General features: G+C 32.7%; 3 protein-coding genes and 2 long non-coding RNA genes across 5 annotated transcripts; 4 read left to right on the top strand and 1 right to left on the bottom strand.

The window, feature by feature from the left end:
• The first annotated feature begins 502 nt into the window (after window positions 1-502).
• On the top strand, window positions 503-3,269 carry LOC132610971 (pentatricopeptide repeat-containing protein At2g20540). Its single transcript, XM_060325378.1, has one exon. The coding sequence runs from the start codon at window positions 681-683 to the stop codon at window positions 2,289-2,291; it is 1,611 nt and encodes a 536-aa protein (XP_060181361.1). The 5' UTR covers window positions 503-680; the 3' UTR covers window positions 2,292-3,269.
• A 5,780-nt stretch (window positions 3,270-9,049) lies between these two features.
• On the top strand, window positions 9,050-10,336 carry LOC132610899 (uncharacterized). The gene is made up of 2 exons (XR_009571365.1): window positions 9,050-9,140; window positions 9,987-10,336. It is a non-coding gene; the product is annotated as an uncharacterized LOC132610899 (long non-coding RNA).
• A 6,947-nt stretch (window positions 10,337-17,283) lies between these two features.
• LOC132610313 (uncharacterized) lies at window positions 17,284-19,174 on the top strand. Its single transcript, XR_009571110.1, has 3 exons — window positions 17,284-17,616; window positions 18,110-18,156; window positions 18,904-19,174. It is a non-coding gene; the product is annotated as an uncharacterized LOC132610313 (long non-coding RNA).
• An 879-nt stretch (window positions 19,175-20,053) lies between these two features.
• On the top strand, window positions 20,054-22,530 carry LOC132611204 (uncharacterized). The gene is made up of 2 exons (XM_060325610.1): window positions 20,054-20,160; window positions 22,156-22,530. The coding sequence occupies exons 1-2, from the start codon at window positions 20,064-20,066 to the stop codon at window positions 22,386-22,388; spliced, it is 330 nt and encodes a 109-aa protein (XP_060181593.1). The 5' UTR covers window positions 20,054-20,063; the 3' UTR covers window positions 22,389-22,530.
• A 907-nt stretch (window positions 22,531-23,437) lies between these two features.
• Window positions 23,438-24,148, bottom strand: LOC132611540 (uncharacterized mitochondrial protein AtMg00810-like). The gene has a single exon (XM_060325962.1). The coding sequence runs from the start codon at window positions 24,146-24,148 to the stop codon at window positions 23,438-23,440; it is 711 nt and encodes a 236-aa protein (XP_060181945.1).
• Window positions 24,149-25,488: the final 1,340 nt, after the last annotated feature.

Genomic DNA, 25,488 nt, shown 5'->3' with positions numbered 1-25,488 from the left:
TTTTCCAAAAGTACTTTTCAAAAAGTACTTTTCGCGAAAAGAAGTTTGTGTGTGGCCAAATTAATTTAAAAAGTACTTTTGAGCAGTAATTAGTGTTTAACCAAACTTTTAAAAAGTGTTTCTAAGTGTATTTTTCTCAAAAGTACTTTTCAAAAAAATACTTTTGGGCAAAAACTAATTTTTGTAGCTTCTGAAAAACTGTTTCTGCTGCTCCCAAAAATACTTATTTTCTCCCAAAAGCTTAGCCCAATACCTCATTTTTTTTAAAATAAGCATTTATTGAAAAAATAAATACTTTTGGGAGAAAAATTAGTTTGGCCAAACATGCTATTAGGACGTACTCCGGGACGTTGACATTTCAATATATTTTTTTAAAACTTAAATAGAATACCATATCAAAAATTGAATTTTGAATATCAAATTTTTTATTTCCATTTGGTTATATATCAAACTACACGCTCCCAACATAAAACCTAAACCTTTTTTTTTTTCCCGGAAAGAAGCTGAGTTGGGTAGTGTCAATAGTGTCTCAATATAATTAGTGTCTAAAGTTAAATTTTAACAAAGTCATAAACTGTCTCAGTAGAATATAAAACTTTAGTTATTACTAAGATTTTAAAGGCTCCAAGCAAAGACATTCAGTAGCCTTGCCCTTGAGCCACCCATGATCAGTGTGCAATATGGAACTAAAATTTGGGGTTTTAACTGTCACAAGACTGGAAGATATGTTTATACCCATGTTGAAAAACTGCAAGAGCACAGGTTTTTTGAAGAAAATCCATGCCCAAATTGTCAAATTTTCTCTTTCACAGAGTAGCTATTTAGTCACCAAAATGGTTGAGATTTGTGACAGAATTGGAGAAATAGACTATGCTAATTTTCTGTTCAAACAAGTTGATGATCCAAACAACTATTTGTACAACTCTATAATTAGAGCTTACACACATAAACAAAGGTATATTTCATGTATCAAAGTATATAAGCAAATGATGGAAGGAACATTTTGTCCTGATGAATATACATACCCATTTGTGATTAGATCATGTAGTGGTATTTTATGTGTTGATTTAGGTGAACAGTTGCATGGACATGTGTGTAAATTTGGGTTGAATTGTAGTAATGTGATAGCCAATTCTTTGTTAGATATGTATGTGAAATGTGACCGAATGAGTTATGCACATAAGGTGTTCGATGAAATGTCTGAAAGAGATGTGATTTCTTGGAACAGTCTTATTTGTGGACATGTAAGGTTGCGTCAAGTAAGGAAGGCGAGAGCTTTATTTGATGATATGCCGAATAAGACTATTGTTTCTTGGACTGCTATGATTTCCGGGTACACGAAAACGGGGTGCTATGGCGATGCATTGGATGTTTTTAGGAGGATGCAAATGGTCGGGTTGAAACCCGATTGGATTAGTTTGGTATCCGTTTTGCCAGCTTGTGCGCAACTTGGAGCGCTCGAGTTAGGAAAGTGGATTCATTTTTACGCGGAAAAGTATGGGTATTTGAAGAGGACTTCTGTTTGCAATGCATTGATGGAAATGTACGCGAAATGTGGAAGCGTAAACGAGGCTTGGCAGTTGTTTAATCAGATGTCTGAAAGAGACGTGATCTCTTGGAGTACGATGATTGGAGGCTTAGCCAATCACGGTAGAGCTCATGAAGCGCTTAAGTTGTTTCACGAAATGAAGAGGTCTGATGTTGAACCGAATGAGATCACTTTTGTTGGTCTTCTATGTGCTTGCGCGCATGCTGGTCTTTGCGATGATGGTTTGAGGTACTTTGATTCCATGAAAATTGATTACAACATAGAGCCGGGGATTGAGCATTATGGTTGTCTGGTTGATCTTTTGGGGCGTACAGGACGTGTTGAACGAGCTCTTGCAATCATCAAGAGCATGCCGGTTAAGCCCGACTCTGCTATATGGGGTTCTCTGTTGAGTTCTTGCAGAACTTATCGCAATCTTGAAATTGCAGTTATTGCAATGGAACATCTGTTAGAGCTTGAACCGGAAGATACAGGGAACTATATTCTACTCGCTAATATATACGCAGATCTTGGGAAGTGGGACGGTGTATCGAGGATGAGGAAATTCATAAGGAGTAAAAGTATGAAGAAAACACCGGGCTGCAGTCTGATTGAGATAAATAGTTCGGTCCAAGAATTTCTATCTGGTGATAATTCAAAACCGTTTTCAAAAGATATCCATGAGGTGCTAGAGCTATTGGCCTTGCATCAAAGCGAAGAAAATGATATAGTTGATCCAGCGCTCGATTACTTACGTTCATGAATTTATACTGCAAAACACTTCAGCAAAATGTTATCTTAACATTGATAGAGGAGAAGTTGTCATTCTGATGCATGCGCTCTTCTCCGTTCAAGCTTTTAGAACAGTTTATACCACATTCTTTAACGTCTGGAAATTCCAGGAGGAGCGATTCAGATTTGTGGGATCGGTAGAGATGGGAATCACGATGAACTTGAATGAACATATGTCAGCCAGGAATTCGAGGGCAGATATGCAACAGTTCAATTATTCAGATGGTGGTGTTCCATTTACATAAGAAAAGTTGCCTGAAATGCAATGCTAAGGACCGAGATATCACTGTTTTCCTGGGCATTGGTGACAAAGAGAGGATTGAACCACTAGCAATCTGCATACAACGACAAGTAAACAACTCAAGACGTTATTGATCATTTAGAAAAAAAGATTTGCTCGTTGCCTTCACAAGAACTCGATAATATTCCCTAAGTAATATTTCTATGATATAGAAGAACCAACGCGCAGGTCATGATCGACATGTCTGCTTGCTCCCGTGAATGCGTCATCATTCGTCTCATCCGTTGACAACCAGTGACTATGTGTTGTTCTTCTGCTCCTTACTTGTCGTTCTATCGCTGTGCATGATTTCCGAGCCTTTGATCAACGTCATTCGTATGAGAAAAAGGCGATGAGGGGAATTCCGGGAAGTGAAATCGAAGCTCGTGCCCGAGAAAGAGAAGCTCACTATCAGATATATCTATTATGCTGCTGAAGCCAAAACCACAGAAGGTGACTCCTGACTGACCTGGGTGCACCCAACATAAATTTTGTTTTATTGTAAAACAAATTATTCTCTTTGTTTCAATTTATGTTATAGTATTTTCTTTTTAGTCTGTTAAAAAAATAACAATTCTTTTATATGTAGGATGAATCTAAGCTTATACATTTCAACTCTTAATGACATGATTTTGTAGCCACGACAACGTCGTGATATATTTAAGATTACAAGTTTCAAAAGTCACTTTTACTTTCTTAAGTTACATTCCCAGTCAAACACCTTCAGTTAACATGAAGTCGATGAAATATTTTTTTAGAACTCAACTATATAGCTCGAGATTAAGATTAAAACAACTAAATTGAAAAGTGATTTTCGGGCTAGTTGGATTATGACCAACACCTAATTAGCCTCGAGAGGGGACAGTCGAATCGAAGTCACACCTATTGTATGAAAAACCTCGTCAACAACACCGTTCAAAAATGTTAAAAGGAAAAAAGAAGAATTTTCACGTGAAAATATTGCTGCTACTACAATTAATCGGTTTCCATATTCTTCACGATCCTCCTCTAGTTGTATTGGCCAAATTAATCATAAGTCGTGACGGTGACATGAAATAATTTTTACTTCCATCAGAAATTTCCTTTTATATATTCTCCATATTACTGCAATCTCCTAAATTATACTATAAAAGATAGGTGAATTGACTACTTTATTCACTAAATTCTTAATCAATGGAAAACTTCGGTTTATCTTTTCGTTGTTCCATTTTCCTCATTGCTTACATTTTTGGTACGTATGCAGCTACAAATTACAATTGCCTTTTCCTTTTCAACTTGAAAAGAGTTTTTTATTTTATTTCTTTCTGACAAGCTTCTCTTTCATTTTTTTCCCCTTGTAGTGATTAAAAAAAAATAAAAAATACGAGGAGGCATACTCCCCTTATGCATTCCCACAATGAATATCCATTCTTTTCGTCTTTATATTTTTGTAAAAATTTAAAAGGAGAAAAAATATGGCCTAGTGGTAGCCGGTAGGTGATGACAATCTAGAAGATGGGGGTTTCAATTCCCAGCAGAGATAAAAAGAACCATTATATGAATTATTCGAGTCTATCTAAGTTCTAACGGGGATGAGTTACCTGATATTTATGCTTGTGAGAGATATTAGAATATGCGCAAGCTGACTTAAAAAAAAATAAAAAAATAACCCGTCTATTATATGCATAAGAATTATAGGACAAAACTTGATATGTCATTGAAATGAACTTTTACATTTTCTCCTTTTACATATGAATTAACAATTGAACTATTTTTATAAGACTCAGATATACTGCTTGATTTTGCAACCATGTTTGTGATGACTCGGGTTCGCTCAACAGATGCTCAGTTTGTATGTACATCACATAGTATAACCTCTCTTCCTTGTTCTGAAGAATTACCAATTTGCCAAAGCATTTGCCAGAGAGATTATGGACCTTTTTATGTTAAATCAGCGTGCAATGTTGTGCAAGATCCAGGAGAAACAGTTTGTGTGTGCTACTATAATAGTGGTGCCCCTTGTCCACAATTAAAGATTAATTAGAACTTACATAGTTTTTTTTTTAAGTCACTTCCAAAAGAATCAAGAAAATATTACTTTCAGATGTTATCTCCCAAGATTGAATGAGAAAGTGATCTTTTGAGCTAATTGAAACTCTTTTCTAGTATTTGTTATCGCATCGGAAGTCGTTTCTACTTAGTAGGCAATATGGATCCGACTCTTTTCGATTACGGTTTCTCTCTATTTCCTCAGTTTTCAATATTCAAGATGGCGTTTCATGTTTCAAAGCATAAAAAGGATATGTGTGAAGCACAAAACGAGTTTTCTGTAACAAATGTTTATATTCGTGAATAGTTTATGAGCAGGTTGAATAAGGATTTGTTGTTTATGCTTTCCCACAAATATATGTGTTTTGACTATGGTTTCTAGTGGAACATCAGCAGAGATTCTTGCATAGCGACTTCTGAGTGTAGAAGATCACGCATGTATCAATTTTTAGTAGTTTACCCCGTCTTATGAATTTTTCTTTTCAAGTACTAATGAGCAATACGTTTCTTGAGTAACTTAATAATCACTGAAAATCTCCACGGAAGGTCAGTGTGACTCTTTCTTCCTGTTATATTCCCACAGTTTATATCACATACGGGCAGAGGCGGATTCAGGATTTAAGTGTACCGGGTGACAGGGTTAAAATGTTATACCCTTTTTTATTTTTTATGTATATACACATATATACAGTGTTTCGTCCAAGGTTACCGGGTGACGTGACACTCGGTAACCGCAACATAGATCTGCCACTGCATACGGGTTCATGCGAGACATTAACTTTTGCCCAGAACCTGTATACAAATCAAGAAATACGCTAAATGTCTATAAATTTTTTACAACAAAACAATACGAGGGTGAGATCCTTATAGAATGTGATAGGTGGAACATTTCATCTCAAAGTTTTCTTATTTACACAAACCCCTTACAACTCTCCCCCTATCCCTCTAACAACTACTAGATATTTAAACGTTTTCTGTTTGTTTGACTTTTTTTTTAAATGCTTGTTTGAACTAAACAATTTCTTTTAAACGATTATCAGGATATCTAAATAACTTCCTAATTTTTTGAACTAAACAAACCTGAGATTGATTAAGGCTGTTTAAATAATTATTGGTTGTTTTGGATGGACTACAAAATCCCCACCAATGTTAATATTTTTTTGGCCAATCTTCACAACAAATACAAAAACAAGAGAAGAAAAAGATGAAAATGCATAAGAAGAGAAGCAAGAAGAAGACAAAGGAGAGAAAAAGACGAAACGCATAATTTGAAATTTGAAAGTGGGTTATAAACTATTTTCTTTTTGGATATTTTAATGATTTCTAGCAACTTTTGAAAAATATAATAAGATCCCCAATTCACTTAGTTAGTTTTAACGGGAACAATGATTATTTGGTCCTTTGCATTTTTTTTTTAAAGTTTTATGACCATTTTATAAGAGATTTTCATTTTTTATACATAGGGATTTGAAAAAATTATTTTCTTGTCAAGAGATCTTATTTGCTCAGTTTTAACTTAATCAAAATCCATGATCTTCCAACCTCAATAGGTTTTCTTACCCTATTCTCCTCTACTTTCCTTCTTACTGTTAAATAAAAAAATATAGGAATTTCTTCAAGATACCAAGGTTGTGTATAAGAGTCAAATCTAACAAAATCCGGCGAAATTATGGAAGAATCATGTGAGAAAATGGGAGAAAAAAGTTACTCGCTAGAGTCATGGAAAAATTACTAGCTAGAATCATGGAATAGATAGTTATAGGAGAGACATTGAAATAGAAAAAAGGTATAAATATGGTCTTGATTTCGTGGGACCTCCTTTATACCACAGGCATATATATGATTTATAATGTGTGTGTGTATAATTCATATACATACCCTAAATTTTTCATGAAATATGTATATTTTATATTTTCATAATATACATGAAATATATTTCAAAAGATATCAATATTTTTTCAACATTTATTTGGTAAGAAAATCCTCCTTGATTGTTTTATTTGACTTTCACCGAGATATCCTTGCCCTTTATAAATTCTCTCAAGTACTGACCTCTCAAATTCTACTAGTATAAAAGATAGGTGAAATAACTTTATTCACTAAATAAATTCTTCAATGGAAAACTTTGGTATATCTTCCCGTTACATCATTTTTCTCATTGCTTACATTTGCGGTATGTATAACTGCATTTGCTATTTGCTTTTCAACTTAGACTTTTATTTTTTTTTCCATCTGTGTCAAGCTTTTATCATTAATTTTTTACTTCGTGTGATTATTGTGAAAGACGAAGCACATAGCCAGTCTGCATGCATTCTCAAAATGAATATCTATTCTTTTTGTTTTGAGATTTTATACTAATTAAAAAGGAATAATAAAGTGTTCCCCAGCTTCAGTAATGTATAGAAATCGGGGTTCAAATTCCATTAAAGAAAAAAAATGTTATGTGATTCTTGTATATTTTTTTAAGCATTGGTGTACAGAGTTATTCCATTACGGACAATCTGTCTGTAATCTGCATGTTTTCTCCTTAGACCCCACTTATGAATATGAATTATTGGTAATATATTCATCTTCCTTTTTGGGACAATTGTTTACTAAATGATCATTTTTTTATTTCTCTCATAACTTATGAATCTTTTTAGACCACCATCTAAAATTTTGTAAGTTATTACATACGCTAGATAGATGATTGTCTCATGCTTTGTCTGTAAGATTGAACAGGATGAACAAATATTATACTCGAGTCTAACATTGTTCGAAAGGGTAATTTTCAAAGCCTATAGTTACACAACTTTTAAAAGTAAGACAATATAATTAGTTGCCTGTAAAGGAGCATTTGTGTAAATCAGCAGAATTATGCGTCAAAACATGATGTCATTGAAATGAACTCTTGCACCACTCTCTTAATTTACATATGACTAATTATAAGAATAGTTATTGGACCTTTCAAAAAGTCGACGAGTGCGTGTCAGATCTTCTAAAATTAGTACATTTTTGGATGATCCAACATGGGTGCGACAATATTTTTAGTGAGTCCGACCAACATAGATTTTCATAACACTCATTGTATATATGTTGATTTATTTTGCAGCCATGTTCGTGATGACTCAGGTGTTATCAGTTGATGCTCTGACGGTATGTGAATTGGAAATTGATCAAGGTCTTCATTGTAATGAGGAAACTTTACCATTTTGCAGTTCCCAATGCCAGAAAAAATTTGGACAACATTATATTACTACAGAGTGTGTGGAGAAAGTTCTAGGAGAACCTATATGTGTGTGCTTCTACAAGAATAACACATGTCCATCACCAAAAATCCCATAGAATTTATATATTTTCTTTTGCCACTTTCTCAAAAAAGAAAAAAAATATCATGAAAATATTTCATCTCTATCAGATGATATTACTCAGCATGAATGAGAAATTGATACTTTGACCTACTTTAATCAGATGATATTACTCTTTTTTTCTTTCCAGTATTTGAAATTGCATCAATAAGTCTTCCTGCTTAATACTCTTTCCTTCCCAATTTATATATTGGTGTTCGAATTTCGAGAGTGATCAAGAAAATCAAGAGAATATTACAATTATATGATATCGCCCAGGATTGAATGAGAATTAAAGTGATCTTTTGATCCAATTGAAACTCTTTTCTAGTACTTGTAATCGCATCGAAAATTGTCTCTACTTCGTAGGCCAGTTGTCATTTCATTTTTAAAATAATAAAAAAGATATATGTGAAGCACGAAAGGACTTTTCTGTAATAAATATTTGTATTGAATAGATTAGGAGTAGGTTGAATAAGGATTTGTTGTTTACGCTTTCCCACAAATATATGTGTTTTGATTTGTGTAAATCTTTTGGTGCAAATAAATAGTAATGACAATATACCCAAGATTGTGTCGAAGATTCATCATAAATTGACAAGTTTTATGTTAGTTGTCAGCTATCGCAATTCTCTTCTTTTATTCAGGTTTGGGATCGACAATATAAGTAGGTAAGGAAGCTCACATAATCATCCCATCTTTTCCATACAGGTGATACACTAATTCCTTTTCAAGCTCACCCTTACTGAGAACATTCAAATTTTTTTTAATTATCAGGCTTCCTCTTAATTTAGAAAAAAAAATCTCAAAAAAAGGAAAACATATTTTTTCTTCTATAAAAGTACTTCTAAGGTTCAATTTATGTCCTTCCAAACTGGGTAGGTTGGATTAGTCATGTATACATTTAAGTGTTAAAATATATTTAGCTTATTGCTTTCCATATTCTTCATATCAATACTAATTAATTTTGGAAGTAAATCCTAGTTTATATCGGTCAAAATAATGACATGATGTAAATTGATTTTCATCTAGATATACCTATCATAAATTCTCTATATTACTGCAATCTCCTAAACTCTACTATAAAATATGGGTGAATTGACTACTTTATTCACTAATTCTTCTTCAATGGAAAAATTTGGTGTCTCTTTCCGTTCATCCATTTTTCTCATTGCTTATATTTGTGGTATGTATAGCTACAATTGCTATTTTCTTTTCAACTTAGAATATTTTGTTTTTTCCATCTGTCTCAAGCTTTTAGCATTCATTTTTCCCTTCTTGTGATTATCGTGATAGAGGAAGCACATACCCACTATGCATTCTCAAGATGAATATCCGTTCTTTTTGTTTTTAGATTTTTATACTAATTAAAAAGAAAAAGAAAGTGTTCCCCAACGATCAATAAAGTATAGAAATCAGGACTCAAATTCCATAAAAAAAATGTTATGGGATTCTTTTATATTTGTCTAAGTTATGGTGAACAGAGTTATCGGATAAATTAGCCCCAAACATGTCAGGTATAAAAAAGAGAAAAAAAGAAAGAAATACTGGGTAAATTCTGTTTCCATTCCATTACTTAAAACATACATGTGTTCTCCTTACAAGCCACTTATGAATATGAATTATTGGTGAAATTTTCGTCTATTGTTCCTTTTTGGGACAGTTATTTAGTATATAACCCTCCTTTTTTTTTTTTTTTTGTAACTTATGAATTTTTTGAGACCACGGTTTTGAATTTTGTAATCTTTTACAAATAGCAGATGTTGATCTAATATTTTTATCTGTAATGTTGAGCAATATATGAACAAGCATTATATTTGAGTTTAACATAGCAGACTATATTTGCATTTTTAAAAATAGGATAAAATATAACTGGTGGCCTGAAAAGGAACATTTTTTGTAAATAAGCTGAATGTCATTGAAATGAACTCTTGCACCGCTCTCTTAATTTACATACGAATAATTACAAGAATAGTACTATTTTCATAACTCTCATCATATATATATATATATATATTGATTTATTTTGCAGCTATGTTCATAATGACTCAGGTTTTCTCAGCAGTTGCTTGGACAGTATGTGAATTTGAACTTCAAGGTTTTCCTTGTAATGAGAAAACTATATCATTTTGCAGCTCCCTATGCCAGAAATATTTTGGACAACGTTATATTACTACAGAGTGTGTGGAGAAAACTCCAGGAAAACCTATATGTGCATGCTTCTACAAGTATCACACATGTCCACCACAAAAAATTCTATAGAGTTCACATATTTTCTTTTGTCACATTCTCAGGAAAAAAAAGGCCATGAAAATAATTTATCTCTATAGATGATATTAACCAGCATGAATGAGAAATTGATACTTTGAACTAATTTAAAAAGATGTTGAGGAAACCTCTTTTTTTCTTTTTCTTTTCTTTTCCAGTATTTGAAATTGCGTCTATAAGTCCTCCCTACTTAATACTCTTTCCTTCCCAATTTATATATTGATGTTCGAATTTTGAGAGTCAAAACAAACATAATAAGTAAGGACAAGATGAGAAAAGAAATAAGGTAACAACCCGTTCACATCAAAGCGGTGGTTACATAAAATGACAGTTTTCATCAGATAGATTTAACACACTATACAACAAAATTTAAGTAACAATCAAAACAAACACGCATTCAAAGTAACCAAAGGATACAATATACTACTAATAGGAATAGCCATCCAAACGAGCTGTAACTATATAATATAACTAATATAAAATAGGAAGATTATAACTAAGTCCATATTCCTTAACAAGCTTAATTAAATTTGGTGATGAGTATTCTAATTTTCTCTAATAAGAAGAGCCTTTCTGCATAACTAAAGACATAGTAAATGCTATCCTCTTCTGGAAGTTGCTGGATTTTCAAATATCTCCAACTTTTTTTTTCCCTAACATCATAAAAATATAAGGCTGAAAAATCAGACTTGGACATAGCAAATACAATCTCCCCGCCACAAGAATTGCAATTTCTTTAAAATTGTGATTATCCTTGACTTCAAGAGTAAAGAATATGATATGTCTCTTCTATTCTTCTTTTTCTTAAATCCAGAAATCCTCTTTGCCAAAAAAACTTTGAATTGTTCACTACTGCTAATTCTCCCTTCACTTCTAGCAGTGGATTTATCTTGTCTTGAGGGGTGTCACGTGACACTGCTTCGTCGAATTTTTTTATTAGATATACATATATAAAACGAAAATAGATGACACTGCCTGTAGACAAAACTGCGCACTGGCTTGGTGGTTAGGCACTCCAACTTTGAGTGACAAGTTGCGTGTTCAAGCCAGCTCAACCTCATTTTGTTCTTTTACAATTTCATTTCGTTAGAAAGCTTTTGACTCATAGCCTTTAAAACCCGTATAGTGATTATTCATTTGCTCAGTCTTTTAAATGGTGATACCGCTTATGAAAAATTCTGTGTACGCCACTGTTCACTAATTACGATGACTTGTTTGTTTGTCATAACATAATTACAGTGTAATTACATGCGTACTGTTTGGTTGCACAAGTGTAATTACACAATTAAATTAAATTAAATTTTAAATAAAGTTAATTATCAAAACATAAAAGTTAATATATGAAAAATATGTGTCTTCATAACTGATATTAAATTTGGTATTTAAGATACATATTGTTTCTTGAAAATATATTAATTAATAATCATATATTTATAACTAATATTGTAAAAATAATTGATATATATTTTTCAAATAAATAATATTTTAATTTTATTAGTTATAAAAACTAAAAACACACATTTTGTAAGAACATCATGAACCGCATGTTTGATATATTTTTTCATTCCGTAGTTTTTACCTATCTTTTTTTTTTTTTTTTGAGGAGATAACTAAAGTGAGTTTGCGTCAATTTTACATGTGGTATTTTGTTAAAAGTCTTAAAAACGAGATATAACAACTACAAAAAAAAAAAAGGTGGGGGGGGGGGGGGGGGGGGGAGACTAAATAGGTATGTAGTTTTAGTATTTTTAGTCTTAAGGTAACTTTTTAAAACAATATATACTATATATGATGTTTGACAAAAAATCGTCTAACAATTCTAACTGAAAAATGAACGACATGCAATGTGAAATAACAAGTTAATACTACTAAAACAAATAAATTGAAATTTTAAACATAACATAAATTTATAATCTAATATATATATTTTTTTTTTTGAAGAAGTCAACATAATACTCTTATGTCAAATTGAAATATAATATAAAATAAGTTCCAACATAACTAAGTAAATGTAACTCAAAAGAAGAGAAAAATATAATAAGTATATAACGTCATTCAACAACAAAATCTACGTTAGTGACATCACTAATTAGATGTCAAGTTTGTTAATCACTCATTATATCTAATTTTAGGAGGTCTAGTTTCAAAAATTCGAATAATAACGCAATTACACTAAATAAAGAAAATAAAACAAATAAGAAATAATAAAAATATGAAGAATTACATGGACTTACAAGAAGTAAAGGTTGGGCAATAAAAAAAAAGGAAATGAAAGATAAATAATGTAAAAATAAAAATATATTTTAAAAGTAAAAATAAAAAAATAAATTAAAATAATAGAAATAAAAAATATAAAGAAAATAAATGGACTAATTGTTGCTTTTATTTTTGTTTATCCTCCTTCCTAGTAGTATATAAAGTGTGCTGCGCATAGACCATTTACTTACTATTGGTGTTTTATACTTTGCTGTGTAGTTGTCACTGTGATCTGATTTGGATATTCACTTCACAGAAAGACAAAGGAACCTTACTGTTATCTTGATTCTGAGCTGGTCTAGTATTCTAAAACTTGTGTTAGAGTTTCATATTGCATTAACACCTCTATGATTCCTCCAGAAGCGGAGCCAGAATTTGAGGTCTGGGGGTTCGGAATTTTAAGACAGGACAATGATCTTAAGCTAATGTATAACAACCAAGCGCGTCTCAATAAAATTAATGGGTAAAGCTAAATTTTAATCAAAGACCTTAAATACATACACATACATAAAAAAATCTAGTCTTGCCTTTTTTAATTTTTTAATAATTGTTAAATTTACTTCACATAGTAACATTATTATTAATATTTATAATAGTGAGGATTAATTCAAGTTAATAAGATGTTAGTCATGTGTTTTAAATACATTACCTTAGATGTTGTTATAAAAACTTTATTTAATAATATGAAGATTTTGAGTAATTTAGTTCAAAGTCCTAAAATGTTTCTCTTAAAAAGTAGATAGTTTTTTCCCTTCTTTTATTATATAAATTTTGTACTTCTTTTTACAATCTTCAATCTTGTCTAAGGAAAAATAAAATCATAAAATTCATCCGTAAAAATTTTGGGGCCTCAAAAATTTGAGGGGCTAAAGCAAAGGTTTTACTAACTTCACCCTTGAGCCACCCTGATAACAACTATCAAACTAACGAACAAGTATACGTATTTAATATATTTTAAAAATCTAATTTTGGCTTTGGCGTTGTGAAAGAAAACGATGAAAAAGAATGGTAGCAGCAAGTATCGGGAGAATTTGGTTTGCTTTTTGCTTATTGATTTGTCAATTTTATATATTGTTTTTAAAATATAAAGCGTTAAAAGAAATTCTGTATGATAGCAAAAAGGGTTTTGTTAACCCCAAAGGAAAAGAATTGTACGAGTTCAATTTATACATGGGGTTTCGAACCCACATATCTAGAAAGAAAGCATCTCTAGCCTCTGCCTTACCACTTGTGTATGTGGGTTCGTAAGTAAATAATATCTACCTTTACTGTTTTTCTATAGTAATAATATACGATCTATGCAAAAGCTAATGGGTTCGCCCGAACCCCCCTTTAATATTATAGCTCCGCCCCTGGTCATGATGCTCTTAACACTGATTGCTATATTTAACTTCTTTGAATCTCTGAAGAAATATGCAACCAGTGTTAAGAGCTATGTTTACATATTTCTTCAGAGATTCAAAGAGGTTAAACATTGCAACCAGTTTTAAGAGCATATTGACCCCAATAAAGAAACTTATCCAGTTGTATTTCCCTTTTACTTCCAAAGTCCAGTTGTTATAAAACCCGGCTCACTCTTGCTGTCTTGGCCAGATATGAAATATTTTGTTTGGATTTGAGTTTGATTTTAAGCTAGGATGTGCTTGATTAATGTTAGATATTTGTTATATTTACGTTGCGCGGTTGATATTTGTGTGATTTTTGGTTTTCCCTGTCAGATTAATAGGTTTGTAGCTGTTGATGCGTTTTTGTTTCATTTTAGGGTTTTTTATGCTGTGATATGAAGATTTGAGTCACTGTACTGTGTTTTGTTCTATCGAAAATCGTTTTTTGTATGGATTTGATTTTGATTTTAGGCTAGGATGTGCTTGATTAATGTTAGATAGTTGCTACTTTTACATTGCGCGGTTGATATTTGTGTGATTTGTGGTTTTCCATATCAGCTTTACAGGATTGTAGCTGTTGATGCGTTTTTCGTTTCATTTTAGTGTTTTATATGTTGTGATATGAAGATTTGAGTCACTGTACTGTGTTTTGTTCTATCGAAAATCGTTTTCTATATGGATTTGAGTTTGATTTTAGGCTAGGATGTGCTTGATTAATGTTAGATATTTGCTACTTTTGGAAGTCTAAGCTTATTTTAGCTTATGACTTTTACCGTGTTCTCACCTGAACATTCCTGAAACCATGGATCCATATTATCCATCAGCTAACCCCTTTTTTATCCATGTTAAATATGGGCCGGTTGGATATTTTATCTGTTTTTGTTTAACCCCTTTTCGAACCGCCCGTTTGCCACTGATAATCTCAGTATATTTTGCATTTTTGCTGACCCCTCATGATGATCAATGAGTGGAGAAGGATATGAAGGGAGAAAAGGAATGGGCAAAGAGGGAACGGAATAACTTTCTTTGCTTTCTGGCTAAGTCCCGTGGGCACAAAAGGAAGGTGGAGAGAATATGTTGCCATGAGATTGAGTTTTTTTTTATTTTTATTTTTTTTTATTTTTAGAACGAGCACTTGACTCTTATGCAAATTGACTAATGAACTAAAAACATTCTCTTCTTTCAGTTTATTTGTTGCTAAGTAGTCCATGGAGAAATTGATCCCCTCCATTTGGTTGTCTAGTATACTACATATTGCTTTTCCCTTCATCAGAATCAACATGCCAAAACGTATCTTGAGATAGTTACGCAGAAGTGCCTTTCCTTGCGCTTCATTGAAGCTTGAATTTGTTGTTCATTTACATCAATAGAGATTGGAGAACTGTTACCTAATATTAGATTCAGATTATTGTTATCCTTTGCTTTATTTAATGGTTGGTTTTTCTTAAACATCGAAATATCTTGAGATAGTTACATCGCGGGGCCTGTTAGTGTGGTTAGCAGGGGCGGATCTAGCCTATTAAGTGGGGGTTCGATTCGACACGGAGTATAAATTTATATGTAAAAAATTATTAAAATTGCATATATGAACACATAACTTTTAAAATATAATGAGTTCAATACTAAAATTCTTTATATTGAACTCACATAATCTAAATTCTGGATTCGCCTCTGATGGTTAGGTGAGGTTGTGTTTCATTGACATCAACAAGCACGGTAGAACTGTCATTTAATATTAATTTATGTTACTGTTGCTGGTTTCCATTTTGTGATAAGGTTCTATTGTCTACACCACTTTATAATTAACTGTCTTTTTTTTTTTTTTTTACCATTTTTTAACCGCAATCTGATAATTTTAAAATTTTGTGCATTATTCTGGAACAACCAGTGTTAACGACCCACAAGTAATAATAGGCAAAAAAGGGGGTTTAACCAGTTCTTTCTTGGCAAAGAATGGCTCCAGCCCCCTTTGAAAACATAAAAGCAAGTTGACAGATTTGGTAAATACAATTAGGAACCATGAATTGGCTAGCAACAGAAAAAACTAAAGAGAATAAGAGGTAACATAATTACTGGAAAAAAAACGAAGTGCTGCGATCATACATAAGCAAACATTAAGCAAATAATTTTGGAGAGATCCAATTAATCATGACATTTGAATTAGTGAAACAACCGTTTTGTACTAAGAAAAATATATGAGATCCAATTTATGACATTAGTGACTATTCATTATGAGATCTTTTTAATAAGTGTTAGTGTTCCAATAATTAATAAAAGGGCTAGTCCATTAGTTCATAATTTATAAGTAACTTGAATATTTTTATTTTCTGACTCAATTTCAGAAAGAAAAAAAAAGAATAATTAAAAAGAGAGGCGAAGTATAAATCACATTTCATGTTTTTTAGAAAAAGTACATTCAAACAATCAAATTGTTTTTGCAAAAAGTATAACCAAACACAACTTCATCTTCAAAAATGTTATATCCCGTATTTTTGTATGTTGGGTTATCCGTAAACTAATCGACATAAGTTCAAGGACAAGATTATTTTTGAGATATGAGACAAGATTTTTTTTTTATTTCCGATTTTAATAGTGCACGGTTTGCATATTAATTACAATTAGTGTAGAAACATTAGTGAAGATTAGGGATTGATTAACTATGATCAGATTATTAAGTGGGGATTTTATTGGTGATCAGGAATTAACTAATTAGATAAGTTTAATTACGTGTGAGACAAAAGGAATATAGCTGGTCAATAGGAGGTGAGTGTTCACATATGGCATTTCCACGTGAAACATGGAAGATGAAAGTGTAGTGACTATGTTCTAGGAATGAGGAGGTGGCATCTTTGTTTATGTAGTAAATGGCTAGTTGAAATGGTTTAAAGGCACATGGACCCCACGGTCCACTTAACGGGAAAGTACATAGCCTCCCTTATCTTATTATTTACGTACACAATGTGATAAAAGTTGCAAAAATATTGATAATGCTATGTGCCAACCATTCTACGTGGAAGTCAGCATATGACTATGTAAATTTATATAATGGGTGACATATTTTGGTATAGTGTGATCATTGTCATTATGAGCTAAGTGGACCCCAAAACCTATTATAAAAGGATTTATATAGAGATCATTTTAGTGAGAAACAATTCAAATAAAATATAGGGGCAGTAACGATTTTCCATGAAAAAGTTTACAAACTTAGCAATCTTGTTTTGGAAATTAAATAAAGCAAAGAAGTGCACTGCTACTTACTCTTAGCAGCCCCCTCCCACGTGGGGCCTTGTAGAAAGTCCAATAATGACTAATCATTCTAATATAAGAGGTGGCATCTGTATGTGTAATTTCTTTAAAGTGATGAAGGGACATGTAGGTCATCTGGCTCACTTAATAAATATTATTAGATAAAGACCAATATTTGGTCCAAGGAGTAGCACGTGGATCTTTAATTTTCATGATAATTAGGCTTAAGAGGTGGATTTTAATCAATTAAATATTGAGACAATTAATGGAAATGAGCAGAACGACTTGCTTCAACATTGTTGCTGTATACATATATTACATTGAAGGAAAAAAAACGTACCAGCAAACAAAAGAAAGGGTTCTCACCTTGTTTCCTCAATTCAACAACGTTTTCTTTTTGGAATTTTAAGAAGTGTTCAGTTCTTGCTCAAAAACAAAATATAGAAGGTGAAGAGGAGCAAAAATTGTTTTGGCAAGCTCAAGTAATTTATAAGTTCATCAAGTAAGGTAAGATTAGGGTCCCTTTTTCATTGTTAATAAGTTTATTTAGAGTTTTAACAGATTTAAATTGAGAAAATAGCGTTATAAACTCGTTTGTTGTTTTGTTGAGATTTATGGATTAAGGGGTTGTTTTAGGTGGATTAAATGGATGGAATTAGCTGAGTTATGATGTATAATAATTGTTGATATTGTTGTAGATGTTGTTGATAAGTTGCTGTTCTTGAATTTGGGAGAATAAAGTGTATGAAGACATTGTATAGAAAGCGTATATTGGGCTGTTTTGAATTAATTTAAGGATGGATTTAATTCTAGTTTGATATGAAATTGTTGGTATTGTTGTTGCTAGTATTTTATGGATGTTTGGCTAAGTTGGAATTTCGAGGATTGTTAAGTTTACAGGGGAAATGCTGCCCGAATTTTGTTAAGTTTCATTCGTGCTTGGATTGGTTAGTAAGTGATGTGGATAATCTAACTGTGGCATATGTTGTCTTAATTTTAGACCTGCGAGCTCGAGAAGTAGACGTTGGACATTAGATAGAGTTCAAGGTATGTGAGGCTAGTCCTTTCTTTCTATGGCATGAATCTTATAGCTTGACTCTCTTTTATCCATGAGTTTCCATAAATTCCGAAAAATATGAGTCTATGTCCATAATTAGCCACACAAGGTAATGAGTAAAGTATAGAAATCCCAATACTCATGTTGTGATGATCCTATGATGTTATTTATTGCTTACACTCACCTTATATGCTAATTCCTTCAAGGTGAGGCAGGATGTCAATGAATGTTCCATAATGACGTCGGAAGCCACCGACCTTACGTCGCTCCGATATAGTTATGACTTTTGATTGGGATCTTGTGCATGCTTTATATATATATATATGTATGTATTTTCTCACACCGCGTCGCGCTATAGTCGGCCGGGCAGGCACGTAGATGTGCACACCACTATAGTGGGCAGCTTATACCCCGGACGCGGGAGGCCTGGACGCAGGCTATGATTATCACACCGCTCCTACATGGACGGGCAGCTTATACATTACCACACCGTACCTATATGGACGGGCAGCTTATATATGTATAGATACATGACATGATAATGATTATAAGTAAGTCAGCATGCATTATTTCAGTTATACTTGATAGCCAGTACAGATTGCTCTTTCTTGAGGCCTCCTTATCTCATTGATGCCTTTATATTTCATTGATATATTGTTATTGTTTATGCCTCTCATACTCAGTACAATATTCGTACTGACGTCCGTTTTCTTCGGACGCTGTGTTCATGCCCACAGGTAAACAGGGAGGTGAGCTTGATCCAGATTCTTAGTAGCTGTCAGCTGATTGAGAACACTCCATTGTTCGGAGGTGCTTATGTTTATTCTTTTGGTTCCTTTATGTATTTCGCGCACGACGGAGTCCTGTTCCGTCTATATGTATAATATGTCAGTAGAGGCTCGTAGACACGCAGTGCGGGTTAGATGGTCTCACAAGATTACTATATTATATTTGTATATGTTGTTTTGATGGCCTAATGGGCACATGCATATAAAATCATTTGTGTTGTCAAATGAAAAATGGTTGTCTTATGATTATGAGGTTATGAATGATAAAGAAATGTAAAATGGTTATGACAAGTGAGGAAACGAGCGGTGCTCTGTGGTTAGCCCCGGGTACCCGTCGCGGCCCTAATCGGGTCGTGACAAAAAATGCCTACTAAGTCTTGGTTGTTCTATTTAGGTTCATTCAGTCTTTTTTTTTAAAAAAAGAAGAAGAGAGAGAGAGGGCAAAAAAGAAAAAGAATGATGAAAAATCTAAAAACATTCATTTTCAAGCTCACCCTTATTAAGAGCCCGTTTGGATTGGCTTACAGCTTAAAGCTGTTTGCAGCTTATAAGCTGAAAAAAATAAGTTGGGGTAGTCCAACTTATTTTTTTTGGCTTATAAGTTGTTTTCAGCTTATAAGCTGCTTTAGATAAACTAAGTCAAATGGGTCCAATTATTTTTTTGAGCTTATTTTAAGCATAAAATGACTTTAAGCTGGCCAGTCAAACACTCAAAAAAGCTGAAAACAACTTATAAGCTAACTTATAAGCCAATCCAAACGGGCTCTAAGAACATTCAAAACATTTCTTACTATCAGAATCCCTTTTAATTTAGAAAAAAATCTCAAAAAGGGAAAAAATATTTTTTTATCAATTAAAAGAACTTCTTAGGTTCCTTTTATGTCCTTCCAAACTAGGTAGGTTGTATATGTCATGTATACATGTAAGTGTTAAAATCTCTTTAACTTATTGCTTTCAAATATTCTTCATATTAATTACTAATTAATTTTGGAGGTAAATCCTAGTTTTATATCTAAAAATAATGACATGATGTAAGTTTGATTTTCATCAAGATATTCCTACCATAAATTCTCAATATTACTGCAATCTCCTAAACTCTACTCTAAAATATGGGTGAATTGACTACTTTATTCACTAATTCTTTTTCAATGGAAAACTTTGGTTTATCTCATCGTTGTTCCATTTTCCTCATTGCTTACATTTTTGGTATGTATGCATCTCCAATTGCTATTATTTTTTCTAGTTGACTGTACTTTTTATTTTTATTTTTGGGTCATGCTTTTCTCTTTCATTTTTTTTCTTCTTGTTGTTAGGGGTGTTCACGTCAAACCGAAAAATTAAACCGAACAGAAAATTGAATCAAACCGAAGAACAAATTGACACTTTTTGGTTTGGTTTGATTTTGATTTTGATTTTTTTTCATTTTATAAACCACAAAATCTGATTTGATTTTAAGTAAAAAATAACCGATATAACCGAATCAAACCATATATATATATATATAGAAAATGTTTGAAATTTTACGATATTAATCTTTTGCACTCTTGATTCATAATCTAAATGTTCTTGCCTTTATAGTAATCCAATTTTTGTATTTACTTTCTTGTTTGATTTGTTATCTTATTTTTGATAATTCTAAGAATCTATTTCTTGTTCAAAATAACTTGTTTTGGAGCCCATTAATTATTCATCAAGATATCTTAGTATATCATAACTAGATCTTTAGTTTATTGCACAAAAACTAATTCATTGTAAGAACTCTTTTTTTTATGTTCCTTGAAAATGGATAAATTCTTAGATGATGCATACAAATTTTTGGAGAAAATACATATATAACTTGGTTAGGTTTATATTTCTTTCTTTTATCAAATAGGAGTAATTGATTTGGTAGTGTTATGCTAGAAAATAGTCAATTTAATATGCGCTTGGACGTATATTGTCATATATTTAATAAAAACCGACAAAAGATCGAAAAAACCGAAAAACCTGACACAACCAACAAAAATTGAAGCAATGAAAAATCGAATTAATTGATTTGATTTGATTCTAACATTTAAAAAATCGACTACGTTGATTTGGTCATCATTTAGTGAATAATTGACTCAACCGAACCATGAACACCCTACTTGTTGTGATTAATTTGATGGAAAAAAAATTAACTCTTTTGGTGCTTCACTTCGTAGCCATTTTCGTAATGACTCACTTTGCCGTTTTGTGTTTGGAGAAAATTTTGTGTGCGCTTCTACAAATTTGACAAACCTGCATGTGCACCGCCAAATATTTATTAGAACCTACATACTTGCTGCGAAGATTTCTATAATTAGATTATATTACACGGATGGGAAATCTATCTTTTTATTTTTTCTCTAATTTAAATAAATATTTGGATTTTGTTTGTGTTAGTTGATTAAAAGTAAGTTGTCATAAATCACTTTTAATAGCTGAAATTAATTTTATAAATAAACTATTATGTATTCTGAACTTCTGTTTTCGAACTACTTTGTAGTAGGGTATATAAATAAACGATTATGTGTTCTGAAACTTCACTTCTGCTTTGCGATCAAACAAAGTATAGAAAGTAGGGTCCATTTCCATCAAAGGAAAAAAAAAAAGACGTTATGTGATTTTTTTTTTATTTGTTTAAGCTAGTTTGCAAAAAATAAAAAAAATTGTTTAAGCTACGATGGACAGAGTTATGCCCAAACACATTAGGTATAAAAAAAGAGGGAAAAAAAGAAATAATAGGTAAATCCCGATACATTCTGTTATTTAATAGCAAAAATATACAAATCGTAATCTGGATGTTTTCTCCTTAGAACGCACTTATGAATATGAATTATTGGTGAACTTTTTGTCTATTGTCCGTTTTTGCGACAGTTGTTTAGTATATGACCCTCTTTTTGTTTTTCTTTTAACTTATGAATCTTTTTAAATCATGGTCTAAAACTTTGTAAGTTATTACAACGCTAAGATGATCGTTTAATATGTTGAGTTTAATATCGTTCGAAAGGGTAATTTTCAAGAAGTGTATTTGTACCACTTTAAAAATAGGACATGTAAACTAGCCAATCCGTCAAAACATGATGTCATTAAAATGAATTCTAGCACCACTCTCTTAATTTGCATATGAATAATTATAAGAATAGCACTATTTTCTTAACATTCATTATGTATATCTATGTATAATGATTTATTTTGCAGTTATGTTCGTGATGACTCAGGTTCTCTCAGCAGATGCTTGGACAGTATGTGAATCAGAAATTGATCCAGGTCTTCCCTGTAGTGAGGAAACCATACCATTTTGTTCCTTCCAATGTCAGAAAAAATTTGGAAAGCGTTATATTACTACAGAATGTGTGGAGAAAACTCCAGGGGAACCTATGTGTATATGCGTCTACAAGAATCAAACATGTCCACCACCAAAAATTCAATAGAATTTGTAATTTTTTTTTCCTTTTGTCACTTTCTCAAAAAGGAAAAAATTTCGTGAAATTATTTTATTCTCTATCAGAGGATATTATCCAGCATGAATGAGAAACTGATACTTTGTGCTAATTTAAAGAGATGTTGACGAAACCGTTTTTTTTTTTCCAATATTTGAAATTGTACTCCCTACTTAATATTTTTTCTGTCCCAATTTATATGACGGTGTTCGAATTTCGAGAGCCAAAACAAACATAATAAGTAAGGGTAAAATGAGAAAAGAAATAAAGTAACGACATGTTCACACCAAAATGATAATACAATTAAATTTAACAATTAAGGCAAACATTGCATAAAGTAACAAAAGGATACAATATACTTATTAAAAGGCTAAGGCTAGATCAATGGAAGAAGTATAATTGTGTATGAGAATTGAGAGCATGAGTGAAAGAAGATATTTTCATTCCATTATCAAAACTGAACTGTGCTGCTGTACAAAATGGTCCTTATATATCATACCACTTTTAACTCATAATCACTAAGTAGTTACAACTAATCATTATTAATGAATGTACAACTCACTTAAACTAGTAACAAACTATGTACGGCTGTCTAAAGCACAAATTGTACTACACACTCAACTTGTACTGCATGATACATTTCTACACTCCCCCTCAAGTTGAGTCCATGAACACATTCAACGTTCCTAGTTTCATTACCAAGTAGTCATGTTGTTGCCTTCCAAGACTCTTTGTTAGTATGTCTACTGATTGTTCTCTGGTGTTGACATGACTTGTTCTGATAAGCCCTTTTTGGATTTTTTTTCTCTGATAAAGTGGAAATCAATCTCAATGTGCTTTGTTCTCTCATGGTACATTGGTTTGGATGCTATTTGTAGTGCTGCCTTGTTGTCACAGAAGAGATCCATAGGCTGATCAATATGTACCCCTAGTTCTTGTAACATTCCATGTAGCCACTCTAACTCTGCAACAGTGTCTACCATGCTCTTGTATACTGCCTTTGCTGTACTTTTAGACACTGTGGACTGTTTTTTTGATTTCTATGAAATTAATGAGTCACCTAGCTTCACACAATAACCTGTTATAGATCTTCTTGTCATTGAGCATGATGCCCAGTCTGTATCACAATGAGCTACAACACTCTTTGAGTTTCTACTGCTCACGAGGAGTCCAAGACCTGGTTGTCCCTTGATGTATCTAACCACATGGAGGGCTGCTTCCCAATGTGATTCTTTTGGTTCATGCATGAATTGGCTCAAACACTGTAATACAAATGAAATGTCTGGTCTTGTAACTGCCAGATACAAAAGTTTGCCAACTAATCTCTGATATCCAGTCTTGTCCCCCAGCACTTTATCACCATGTGTCTCAGTAAGTCTATCATACTCGGCACTGGTGAGCTTCTGATTTTGTTCTAATAGAGTGGATGCTGGCCTTGCTCCCCCTAGACCACATTCAAATGTTAACTCCAAAGCATACTTTCTTTGGCTCATTAGAATTCCCTTTGTTGATTTAGCAAATTCAATGCCCAAAAAATATCTCAAAGTACCTAGATCCTTCATCTTGAAGTTATGATTCAGTGTATCCTTTGCCTCTTGGATTAAAGATATACTGCTACCTGTAATCAGCAGGTCATCTACATAAACTAAGATGATGACCATTCCACTATCATTTGTTTTGCTAAATAGAGAATAGTCCAGTTTGCTTTGAGCATATCCAGAGCTGATGAGAGCTGAGGTGTAACATCCCATAAATCCGAGATAGGTGTGAATGTATGAATCTAGTATAAAGGTGATACTGTAGCTATACGAATCCATTCGGGATGAACTCGGGTGATAAACAGTCGTTTTGAAGTTAAACCAAAAAGTGGAGTTCTTATGGCTTTCTAAATTCGTCTAAGTCTGAGACTGTCTATACTTGTGACAGGTTTTCGGGTACTTTCGTTAGGAATTTGAGAAAACTCAAAACATGAAAGTTGTAGGCCTTTGAAATACCTTTCCAACCATATATTATGGAGCTCAAACATAGATGTGTGCTATAAGTTATGACCGTTTTACTGGACGCTGCGCAGTCTGCGCGAAGTGTTGCGCGAAGTGCCCTTCAGGTGCGCGATCGCGCACCAGAGGCAGTGTTACTGCCTTCGCTGCGCGATCACCTGTGCGAAGTGGGCCTCCAGCTGCGCGGCCGCACACCGAACACGACCTGTTAAAAGCCCAACTTCATTATATTCATTCCCACTTCGTTTTAAACCATTTTTTTTTCTAAAGAAAAGAACGCTAAAGAAGTCTCTCAAGCCCTAAGGACGAAGTTCTTCTCCTCCAAACCATTCAAGGCATTAAGGTAAGTGTATTCCAAGCCTTCCAAGTCAATTCTAACAATTGTCCTTGTAATCTAAAACAAGAAATTATTGTCCTTAACTTAGGGTTTTCAAGAAAACTCAATTAAAGGGAATTCAAGACTATTCTTCTTTTAAGTTTGGATTTTTAATACAAGTTGGAGCATTACCAGGTATGTAGAGTTACTATCTATATGTGGGAACATCATTGTTCTTCCCCACGCCTGTTAATCCATAAAGTATGAATCTTTGTGAAAACTAGGGTTTCTATACCATGCTCATAACAACACTAGGTCCATGTCCATGATTATATTATGTATGAATTGCTATTATTCTATCACCGTGTTCTTAATAACTCCATATGATTATTGAGAATCAGTCCATAATCCATGAAAACCCACATATCTCATTCCATGGATTCTTACATGCAAGTTATGATATGATATGATATTTTCAAGAAATATACTATATGTTTTACAAGTTTTCATGCACTTATATTACATAATTACTCTCATGCCATGATACAAGATACATACATGCTAAATACAAGTTATTTCATGAAACCATGTTTACAAGTTAATTCACGAAAATCATGGGCTTCTTAGCCAACTATATCATGTTCATGTTTTTGGGAGTTGCACAAGTTACCGATAAGGCTCAGATAGCCTGAAACTACGTAGACACCGTAGGACAAGGATCGCTCCGCCCAGTTAGGACGATTCCTTAATTTACACTGAATGGATCCATCAGGCACGT

Source organism: Lycium barbarum, chromosome 9, assembly GCF_019175385.1.
Source record: "Lycium barbarum isolate Lr01 chromosome 9, ASM1917538v2, whole genome shotgun sequence".
NCBI lineage: Eukaryota > Viridiplantae > Streptophyta > Magnoliopsida > Solanales > Solanaceae > Lycium > Lycium barbarum.
Note: the sequence above shows the minus strand (reverse complement) of the source record. Positions and strands in the feature narration are given on the sequence as shown.

Coding starts and splice junctions, on each gene's coding strand:
- LOC132611540 (XM_060325962.1), bottom strand. CDS start 24,148: ATGGGATGTTACACCTCAGCTCTCATCAGCTCTGGATATGCTCAAAGC.
- LOC132610971 (XM_060325378.1), top strand. CDS start 681: ATGGAACTAAAATTTGGGGTTTTAACTGTCACAAGACTGGAAGATATG.
- LOC132611204 (XM_060325610.1), top strand. CDS start 20,064: ATGGGTGAATTGACTACTTTATTCACTAATTCTTTTTCAATGGAAAAC. Junction 20,161..22,155: donor CCTCATTGCTTACATTTTTG/GTATGTATGCAT, acceptor TTTATTTTGCAG/TTATGTTCGTGATGACTCAG.